General features: G+C 46.8%; 2 protein-coding genes across 3 annotated transcripts; one reads left to right on the plus strand and one right to left on the minus strand.

The window, feature by feature from the left end:
• Positions 1 to 1,207: 1,207 nt before the first annotated feature.
• LOC140222768 (uncharacterized) lies at positions 1,208 to 2,546 on the minus strand. The gene is made up of 2 exons (XM_072293905.1): positions 2,478 to 2,546; positions 1,208 to 2,308 (listed from the first exon to the last, which is right to left on the minus strand). Exons 1-2 carry the CDS (start codon positions 2,544 to 2,546, stop codon positions 1,901 to 1,903), a joined length of 477 nt encoding a protein of 158 aa, XP_072150006.1. The 3' UTR covers positions 1,208 to 1,900.
• A 512-nt stretch (positions 2,547 to 3,058) lies between these two features.
• Positions 3,059 to 7,606, plus strand: LOC117859217 (uncharacterized). Of its 2 annotated transcripts, none has more exons than XM_034742422.2 (11): positions 3,059 to 3,248; positions 4,050 to 4,134; positions 4,923 to 5,119; positions 5,626 to 5,708; positions 5,853 to 5,898; positions 5,998 to 6,054; positions 6,153 to 6,207; positions 6,288 to 6,388; positions 6,482 to 6,545; positions 6,655 to 6,788; positions 7,236 to 7,606. In XM_034742422.2, the coding sequence occupies exons 1-11, from the start codon at positions 3,180 to 3,182 to the stop codon at positions 7,422 to 7,424; spliced, it is 1,080 nt and encodes a 359-aa protein (XP_034598313.1). In that variant the 5' UTR covers positions 3,059 to 3,179; the 3' UTR covers positions 7,425 to 7,606. The 2 variants fall into 2 exon arrangements, with proteins under 2 accessions (XP_034598313.1, XP_072150285.1); XM_072294184.1 differs by having other exon boundaries at positions 3,179 to 3,248; positions 4,050 to 4,115.
• Positions 7,607 to 10,921: the final 3,315 nt, after the last annotated feature.

Raw genomic sequence — 10,921 nt, forward strand, 5'->3', positions numbered from 1 at the left:
CGGCAGCAATACGCGCGCGCAGATCGTCGCGCCCATCGGCGCCGAGCGAGAAGCCGGGGGCGCGTGAGCACACGCAGGCGGGCACGGTGGCGTCGTCGCCTTCCGGGACACGGCAGCCTGCGCGGCCGTCGTCTCTATTCGTGGGACCCTGCGCCGCAACCGCGCACCTGTCCCGATGCTGCGACGGTGGCTGCTACCTCCGCCATGGCGCCATGAGAGGTGGATCTGAGCTATCCCATGAAACGTTTGTTTCTCCGTCTGCCGGACCTGACAATCGAATGGATTTGGTTCGTGATCAATCAAACAACCAGAAGAACTGCCCGTGGATCCATCGCTGCAGAGAGCAGTGGGGTGAGCATTTCATTCGTTTCTTCCCCCGCCACCCTCTCCCTTCAGCGAAGAAGTGACTCGAGCACCCCGGGACAATCGCGGCCGGCGACGGTGGCTGCTAGCCCAGGCATGATGAGTAGTGCTATGATGAGTAGTTATGATTTTGTGATCATTCAGATCACCCTGCATGGTTTCCTTTTTCCTTTTTTCCTGAGGGCCTTTTTGGCTCCATGGTGTTAAAGTTTAACACTCGTCACATTGGATGTTTGGATGCTAATTAGTAGTATTAAATATAGAGTAATTACAAAACTAATTGCACAGATGGAGTGTAATTCGCGAGATGAATCTATTAAGCCTAATTAGTCCATAATTTGACAATGTGGTGCTACAGTAACCATTTGTTAATGATGAATTAATTAGGCTTAATAGATTCGTTTCACGAATTAGCACGGAGTTCTGCAATTAGTTTTATAATTAGCTCATGTTTAGTTCTTCTAATTAGCATCCGAACATCTGATGTGACACTGTTAAAGTTTAGCACCTCGTATCCAAACAACCCCTCAACGATACTGAATGCTAGCTCCTTTTGGTCCATCCATGCCCAGATTTCTGATGATTTGAACAGCAGACAGTTGACAGTGGCACACCGTGTATTCTTGGTCACTTGGTGAAGTTGGCATGGCTGAATGAAGCACCGATGAAAGGAGCCCAGATGGGGTATCAGTTGTCAATCACACCGATGTTGTTATGAAGAATTTTGGCGATTCTTGTTCGAGCTCGATTGTTCGAAATTAGATGCAAGACAGAGGTGTCATACAACATTGTCCTAGGAAACAAGCACAATGTGGAGCCAATATTTTTGTGTTTCTTTGGTGAAAATAAATACATATGCTCAATTTATAAACACAGCACAGTACTACATCAGAAGTAAACTGAATCAACATGTCAATTTCCTTGATTCCAGAACAGACTTTGTAATTTCTAAATGGCAGCAAGGAAGCATTTGTATTCCTGCTTCAAGCAACCAAAGACTGATGAGAGCTCAAGCCCCCCAACCGCCACTTGCGTTTCGTCCCCCATGAAGGCTTTGTTCTGGAGCAATATATCAGGCCTTTGTTCCAGAAGTAGCGGTAGCAGCAGGCGACGAGGTGGTGGACAATGCTGCGGGGACTGGGCGGGGGGCTCTTAACGATGTCCCCGTCGCACGCCGGCGACAAGGTGTCGTCGCCGAGGTTGTACTGCATCAGGCGATCTGGTATGCGGTCACAGAGAACAATGAAGTTGCCGGCGACCGAAGGCAGTCCCCCGGAGGAGACGGCCAGACTGCGCATGCCGAAGAGGAGGCAGTGCTCGCCGATGCTCGCCATTGGCGCGGCTGGCTCTCCAGAGAGGAGGTCGGTGAGTGAGCCTCTGGCAACCACGAGGTGTGAACGGAGATGTGTCGGTGCCACCAGGATCTCCGAGTCACACTCCACCAGCTGCGGCAAGATCATCAGGTTGGATGGCACCGTGGCGATGGTCCGCGGCGGTAGTAGTTCCACGCCGTCGTCAACGAGTGGCGGCGGCGGGTCTAGGCGCAGAATGCTTGATTCCTCATGGCCACGCGGTTCTCGCTCCAGCTCGTGAGCGTCCACCTCCGGTCGCCGGTGGACGCGTGGGCGAAGCGGCAGATGTGCTCGAGCGCGAGCAAGACCGTGACGGTACCCGCCGTCGGGGCAACGGAGACGGCCGCGGAGATCCGGCGGAATGACTGCACCTTGTGCTCGTCGGCGTCGAGCAGCGGCCGGTGGTCCGTGCGGCGGTCGAGCTGCGGGGTCAGGGACGTCAGCGGCGGGAGCTCGTGGAGGTCGCCGGTGAAGGGGTGGAGGAGGCGGACGGCGGTGTCCGCGTCGCGCTGCAGGAGGAGGAGCCCGTCGGGGGAGTCGAGGACGCAGTGGTCCGCGAGCAGCGGAGGCGGGCGCCGACGAAGGACGCAGTACTACATTGCCCTTGTCCAAAGATGAGCCAAAGATGACAGAATTTTGATGATTCTACTAGTTCGAACTCGATGGAGTCGGTTCCAAGTTTGATCTCTCTTTCCCAAAAGTATGGGGACTGTGTTCTTATACTCTGAACTTCTTTTTTATGAATTTTTTACTGGGCCACACAATGTGGTCCAGGAGGGAGATGCATTCGTGGGCTCGTGGCCCAAGGCCTGTTCCAGCTGCATCAACCATGTAGATAGGGCCGCCCAATCTTACGTATGGGCCTAACGGATGTCATCCATGGACCGCGGGCCGCCGCGTTCTTGCCATGTATATGGTACGGCCCACGGGCCACAGACTCTAGTAACCAAAAGCGATTCAACATTTTTTTTACTTGAAAGAAAGCGAATCGAAATTTCATTTCATTTCATTAGTGGTTTGTCGCCGGATGCGCTTCTCCTCGCGCAATCCAACTCCAACCTGTGGGCGAGGCAAGAATCACTAAACTGCATATCACATTTTCGTGCGGATGTCCCAAACAGACTCTAAATTCTCGCCCAAATTCGTTCAAATTTGAAAAACTCACTCATCAGACGGAGGCTGCCCCCGTTCTGGATGGTTCGGCTCATCAGTCGATCACCGGCGACCGACAGCAAGGCGAGAGCAACCCGGCGCCGCGGATCCGACGGCTGGCACGTGTCCCCGAGCGTGACAGCAGCAGCAGCAGATCCGGGCCTCCCCGTCCCGTGCGTGTCCACTTTCCGCTATCCATATCCATCCAGTTTTTTTTTTTGGACCAGTTCCACCGCTTAATTCGCAGGACCGCGCCACCGCCCACCGCGTCCCCTCCCCGCCCTCCGGCGATCACCTCCGGCGGCCGCGGCCATGCGGAGCCGGGGCTCCTCCGACCGCCTCGAGGCGCTCTCCCTCGAGATCGAGCGCAAGCTGCAGAAGGTACCGACCGGGGCTCGCCTTTTGGAAATCCCTGCGCGGGGCTCGGGGGGCGCTCGCTGCTCTGATTTGTTGCGATGTCCGTTTCGTGCCCCGGGGCTGTTAGGGTCGCTGAAATTTCCGTCATTTTTTGCTCGGCGCGGGTGATTGAGGCTTAATGGCTCGCGTACCGTGGGCTTTCGCGGCTTCACGAGGATCCATGGGCGGTGGCGGGAGGAAGAGGAGTGGCGGGGAGGGGGAGCGGGGGTGCCTGTAGCCTGTGGGGATAGGCGAGATGCGCGGCGGTTAGGGTCCCGTGCGGATGCACCGTGGTGAGGCCGTGCTGTGTTCGGCGGCAGCGGCGAGACAGGAGGAAAGGAACATGGACCTGCTGAGTGCTGACCTCCTTCTTGTGCTACTCTCGCTGAGTACCACAAGTTGTACATCACGACAGCTATGTTAAGTCAATTTTTCGAAGTTAGCTTTAAAATCATGATTTCTCTTTTGTTGCAGCCATCTGCATAGCATAGATGGTTATCCTTTCAAAAACCGACAGCTATGTTAGTCAATTTCTTGAACTTACCTTAAAAATCAGGACTTCTCTTCTGTTGCAGCCATCTGTATAGCATAGATTGTTATGCTGTATGATGATTTTATTGGCAAAAAAGCAACAATGTTATCCTCTGATGCCAATATCTGCAATTAAGAAATACTAATTCCAATAGAAAGGATGACACATTTGTAGCACATATGTGTGCTCCGAGTTTGAGTGGTTAAGAACATGATGTGCACCTGTGTCACCATATTTTTGCTGCTTGAATGCAGGCTCTGGTCTCCAACTCACAGCGTCCCCAGATACTGCAGCAATTATTCGCAGATATTGCATTGAAGGTGGATGATCGTGCCCGAGGTGCCATATCTTTTGTAGTTTCTGCTGCTAGTTTCGTTACTCGTTTCTTTCCAATAGTAAAGGGGATTGATATTGATACAGTTATTGGAATTACTGCACCCTCCTTGTTTTTCATGTAGTGGATGAAGTAATGCAAAGATTTAGCTACTGCATAATACAGTTTGCAAGTACGACCATGAGGTTGTTAAAAGGAAACAATGAAACGGATTTTTTTGACCAGATGTCATGCCATTAATTTGGGATTTCCAAATAATTATATTGAGATAGCTGCGCTTCATTCCATGACAAATGTAGCTCTTTTGATGGGTTAGGAAGTTTTTTGCACCTGTCTGATGTTCTCACGTTGGTTGCTTGGACTTGGCTCAGAAAGTGACACCCTTTATCATTAGCTAAGTTTATATGATGCTACTGTGGTTGACCTCAGATTGTTTGCACCATGGTTTCTATAAACATGTTAATCAGTAAATAAATATAAGAGTGCACATAGAATGAGCAGTTGTTGGAAGAAATCTAATCGATTTCTCATTTGGAACAGCAGAAATGTATTTTTGCATTTGGAATTCCATGAATCATTAGGCTACAATGATTTTCTTTTTGTTGTATAATTCCTTTCTATTGGGTTGCAACTTCATCTTATGATAAATTATTCAAGATGATCAGGGCTACGTTACTGCTGAATTTATTCTTTTAGACTGAAGCACAATTCCTACGCAGTTTACTAGATCTATTTTTAGCGAAATAATATATTCAATCTTATATAAGAAGTTACTGCATTATACTTTGAACAGATGCGATTATGAGCGAGAATGATGATGGCATTGCTCCATTAGATGAACGAGAAGATGGTTGGCTGTGCTTCTATGAAATTCTTGCTAATCATTTTGTTAGAGTGCCTGAAAGCGGGAGGCGTATACTTGAGTTGATAGTGCAACTCTGGAGCCAGTCCTTCGCGTCCAACATATTTTCCCTTCTTCTCCACAAATGGGTATGCTGTGCTACTCAAATTAACAAATAGTCATAGGATGTAATGTACATGTCAAATTCCATTACAAAGAAACCATGTTTTCTTTTTTTGGTTGATGTCTTTAAAGTAGTCATTTAAGGTTTAAGAAAAAGTATTGCTTTCAGTAACTTATTAGGGCACATTCTTTTACAATTTTAGTGCTTGCTATACATTAATGCGCATAACCCACAAGTATAGAAATATCTATGTTCCTCAAAATACTATATGCTATGTGTAACATATTTAAGTTTATTCAAGGCCAAAGAAAGGATACCATATTCATTACCAAGTGTACACTGAAGTAACTAGACTACAGTTTAGGTTGACGTATTAACACCAACAATCATTCAAACTAGTTAATTTCAGGATGGGATAAATTCTGACTTGCTCTCGATTGATTATTCTGTCTTTCTGACAAGATAGTATTCTCAAAATTGTTGTCACTACCATCTTTACCTTATTTTAGTAATCACAAGTTCATTGTGCAGTTGTTTGAAGCCCCTCTTGATGGAAAGGAAATACCACTAAGATACAGCTCTGCTCTTGTTCAAGGTGCTACAAATGTTTTTTGGTATGATTGCAAATATTAAAGTCATCATTACTTATTATTAATGTTTTTTTTACTTCATATGTTTTCTGTTGTAGTTGAGGACATATCATGGTTGTCCTTTTTTCCCCCTGAAACTGTCATTACCTAATAATATTTTTCCCATAGGATTGACATACAGACAAATACAAGACATTTTCTCTCCTTGTATCATGTAAGTGTTGGTTTGGTTCCTCGTGATTTGTCTCATTTCAAAATTACTCTCCATGTGTATTTACACCACTTACATTTCTTTTCTTTTTTTGTTAAACAGTATCTCCTTGAAGATGTTGCTCTAGTCCCTGACCGACTTAATAAAATATCATTACAGGTTATTCTCTCTCTTCATTGAGTTCTACTGTACCTCTTCTCTCCTAACAATGTCAAGGCTACTTTATCGCATTTCTCCTAACAATTGTTATTCCATAGGCTGGTAGAGACCTTTTCCTTCTGCTCTCTAGATTCATGTTCTTCTATGATCAGGGTAGGTTTCCTTTCAGCATCTTTTTAAGGCCAAAAATGCTTTATGTATGGTACTAAATTGTTGCTATGTTCGATATGCAGATCATTTGCTCTCTCGTTTCCTAGAGCATTTTCCCACTTTTCCAAATTCTTTCTTGGTTGGTGGTCCAGCAGATTACTTTGTAATTGATCTCACAGATCAGGTTGATCTCTTTGTGAAACAGATGTGCTATTTTGTTCATCTGAAGGCGAGTTGTATCGTCATCTGAAACTTACTGCTTTGTTCTTTACTGCAGCTTCAAAAGCTAAAAATTGAGCCAGTGCTACTGCACTACCTCTCCCGCATGAGCATACTTCAAGGTACTGCCATGAATAAGTTTCCTAAGAAGTCAGGCATGCTCTAATTTTATGACTCCATTCTGCTGCTGCAAGGTCAAATTTTATTTAATCAATGAATTAATTCATGCAGGGTTGGAACTGAGGTTGAGTACAAGCACCAGATTAAAGGCCTGCCTCTACAGCTTCACTTCTCCTGGTGGTCCTACATACCCAACACGAGCGGTGCGGCATGCAGCCTGGAATACACTGGATTTGCTTTTCCCTGTGAGTACCACTCTTTCTCCAATCTTAATACAGTTGTGCATTCACTGTACTGTGGTTCTTTTGGCAATGTACCTTGAAAGTAATGCTGCATGATATGATGTTATTTGATACATCTATGTTGGTGATACCTTTGTCTGTACCAGTACAGTGTCTGCATATGTACCAAAAATGCTGAAGTAGATGTCTAGATGATATGCTGTGTTTTTGTGATACCAAACAAATTTAGTTACCTTGTGATTGAGGCTAGGATCATCATAGATGAATAGGCAGAGTTCTCTAGCAATCAACCAATCATGGCTTGCATACTCTATGTTATTGTCTCCCCTGTTGCCAATAAAACTGTTAAGATTGAACCACCTCCTTCATTTCTTCATTCTCCACAATAATTTGGTAAAATGATAATAAGATGCCTTCCTGGTTGCTTACGGGATTGTTGCTTGGCTACAGATTGGTCGCTACCCTAGGCATGTGATAAGCCTGTTCTTCCGGCTGCTGTATCCATGGTACTGGCCTTCCTCTTGCTGGAACTTCGTGATGACCTGTGCCATGACTGTCTACTACTACATCCTAAACCTGCTCGTCTCAACCTGGGAGAGCCTGAGGCGGCCTAGTCACCGGAGAACGCACGAAGAGTGAAGACATCTTGTGTTGTTGTTTTGTTCATTTTCTTCTGTTTTTCGTGCAAGCAGTGTAGTAAATATAGTAGCTTTTGTGTTTGTGCAAAGAACATGTTCTGTATAAACTGCTACGTTTGTTCAGCTGTCTATATAGGACGAGGAACAAAAGGTAATGAAGGAGAGCATGTGCATTTCTGACTTCGTTTCTCGGGTATTTACTCATTTGCAGTGCCCATCGACCATCAATGATCAATCCCAAAATCCCCACAATGTTGGACTGCAAATCAAGATGGGGTTTTTTTTATGTCAGTCCAGAAGGTTTGTTTAGTGCCACTTTGCTTTGTGATGTGCCGGAAAAAAAACAACATTGGCTTTGTATTTGTTTTGGACGGCGTTGGGTTTATTCTAATTGCCTGTCAAGATCTGGAGGCACAAATGACAAATCTCCATCAACGGTTAGCAGGACATATGATTATCATTGTCTGATCAGGATGCTGGCTGCCCAGCGTGTACCTTGGTACCAAGGGAAGCAACAAATTGTTTCATACATTGCACCATTCACATTCTCTGGATAATGGGCCGCAACGGTAAGGTGGCATCTTCAATTCTCCATTCGTGTTTGCGCTACTGGTTCTTGCGTTATGAGGTTTACATTCAGTGTGGAATGCTTCATGCGATTACTTAATTTACAGTGTTTACATGTTCAGTATATACTGTACAATTTCTTGGTTAATCTCTGATACTACATGGTGATAATTTTTCCTCCAAAGATGTTGGATTCAAAAGAATAAGACGACTGGTATGGTTGGAGTACTACTGGAAGGAGAGGTTGATTCAATTCACTCCTGTACCGATGGCCCACATGCCCCTCTTTTAGGGATCAGCCTGAGTGCCTGACCTAATCTCGCTCACACACTAAATGCACGCCCGAGATTCAGTGCGCTTTGTGCAGGTTCGACAGGTCACCTCAGCTTCGACATTCTACTATTATCCAATCCCCAAAGGCGAAGTATTTTTAGCGTAATCTCCAGCCAGATTTTCTTGGCGAAACGGCTTGTTTTGATAGCTCCGCTGACAGCTCTGAATCTCATCTAGCTCCATTCTCTAGGAGGATCCAACCTTAATTATTCATCCACTCATTTTTTTCATCCATCTACCTGTTTAGTGCTTTGCTTGTGCTACTGGACAAAAGTTGTATGACTCTCCGTTCTTTGTACTCCCTCCGTTCTCTTCTTAGCATAGTGACAAGGACAACAAATCAACGATACTACTTATCATCTATTTAATCATACTAGTTCTTGCGATTCATTAAGGCATAGACTTCTTGATGCCTATGTAGCCGATCTCGGTTGGAAGAATGAAGAGTCACACATCAGATTCAAGATAACCATTAAGTAGATGGATAGTTGGACTCAAAAGCGAATTTTTCAGATTTGAAAATATACCTATTAAAAGTGAATGGAGGGAGTATAATTGAGTACACGTATTCTCGTAATTGAGGCTAATACTCATTGCAGATGGTGTAAACTGCCTATCTGAGGGTCCCTTTGATTAGACTTTCAAAGTGCTTTGGCTTTCAAGAAAAACTGAAAGCCAACCAAAGGAGTAACCCCATACACTTGACTTCAAAGAAAACCTATTTTTTCCTCTATACAAATCTCACAGCCACTCCCCCCTATTTTTACCGGCTATGAGGGGCAACACTTCCACGAAATTACCCGCCATGCCATCCGTATGAGCGTACCGGTTCGATTTTTTTCCTCCGTCCTCCTCGACGCCTCCTCCTCTCCTGGGCGACGGTGGGCCGGCGGCGGCGGCCCTCCTCTCCCCAGCGGTGGCGCCGCCCCTCCTCCTCTCCCAGCCTGCGGCGGTGGCCCTCCTCCTCCTCTCCCGACGGCGGCGACAGCCCTCCTCCTCCTCTCCCAGCCGCGGCCGCCCTCCTCTCCCGGCCGGCCAGCGGTGGCGGCGACCCGCGCGGAGGCATAGAGAGGGGAAGGCGGCGACGGGGAGCCGGGCCGAGCGGCGGAGGTGGGGGTCGTGGAGGGGGAGCGGAGGCGGGTGGAAGCGCAGCCGGAGTCCGGGACGAAGTGGCGGCCATCGGGGAGGAGGGCTAGGGCCTCCGCGCCGCACGCGAGGAGGTGGTTGTCCGCCGGGACGTACCACGCGACGGCGAGGCGGCGGAGCAAAGGAAGCCGAGGAGGAGCACGGTGATGCGGCGAGGGGTTGGTGGGGGAGCCATGGCGGCGGGGACGGGGAGGTGGTGGATTTGGGCCGGCGACGAGCTCATGGCAGCAGGAGGAAGAAGAAGGGGCTCGTCAGTGAAAGAGGGAGAGGGTTGAGTAGGGTGGACTATGAATGACATGTGGGTCCGCTTGTAAGTATTTCCCAAAAGCCACAGCTGTTTCACCAAATGATTTTTTCACAGCCCACAACTCACAGCTAATTTTTTACAGCCCACAGCTTACAACTACTTTTCCAAAAGCCACAGCTCAAGTGAATGTCTTTGGAACAACATTCTTATGGCAAGTACCTTCGCTCTCAAGAGAAGTCCAAGTGGTGCATGTTCCTGTTCTGTGAGCCAAACTCAGGTTCGTCTCGATCCTCACCAAATTTCTCAGCCATTTAGTAGTTGTTCGAGATCTAGGTGAGGTCAATGTTAAGATTGTCCACAAGTATCCACAGTCATAGGTGGCTCATTATTGCTTGCAACAGTGACACCATGGCTGGCATTGGCATGAGCACCTGCCCCTGCTCTGATGAGGATCACATTAGCTGCTACTAGTAATGAACTATAGAAAGATTTTGGGACTTTGGGAGGATGCAAAGGTCTAAGCAGTATGTCCACAGGAAGTGGCGATTCGGGAAAAAGTTGCAACATTAGCTCCTCTTGCAGCTGGGTTTTTTCAACATTTTTGCGGGTTCGTGATCTAATCCTGGAGGCAATAGTTCTATCTTGTGCCTGATCTTGTACCCGAAATAGTGGCTCGCTTTTCTAGGCAACAGGAAAGGAAAAGGTTCTTCTTTTCTTCTTGTGAAAGATGACAGGAGCTCTGCCTCGCATTAGTTGAAAGAGGAAAAAAAAAGCTTTTTCATGATGGGCACAAGTCACGTAAACCCTGATCAAAGGCCGGAGTCATGAGCCTGAACAGTTCATCTGCTGCAACCAAGTAACCAACACAGCCTGCCTGACCTACCATTCCCAAAGGACAACTTGACAAGTGCCTGGCGATTTGGCGAGTTCTGGAGTGAGCCTTGACATGGACTCCGAGGTCCCTACTGCATGCATACTGAGCTCTTGTTTACTTCACTCCCAACTTCCAACTTTAGTATTGTGCAAAAAGAAGATTCCCCATCATATCAAACTTACGGTACATGCATGGAGTACTAAATGTAGATGAAATTTAAAACTAATTGCACAGTTTTGTTGTACTTTACGAGACGAATCTTTTGAGCCTAATTAGTCAATGTTTGGACAATAATTCACAAATACAAACGAAACGCTACAGTGTGCTACAG

This window comes from Setaria viridis, chromosome 5 (assembly GCF_005286985.2).
Source record: "Setaria viridis chromosome 5, Setaria_viridis_v4.0, whole genome shotgun sequence".
NCBI lineage: Eukaryota > Viridiplantae > Streptophyta > Magnoliopsida > Poales > Poaceae > Setaria > Setaria viridis.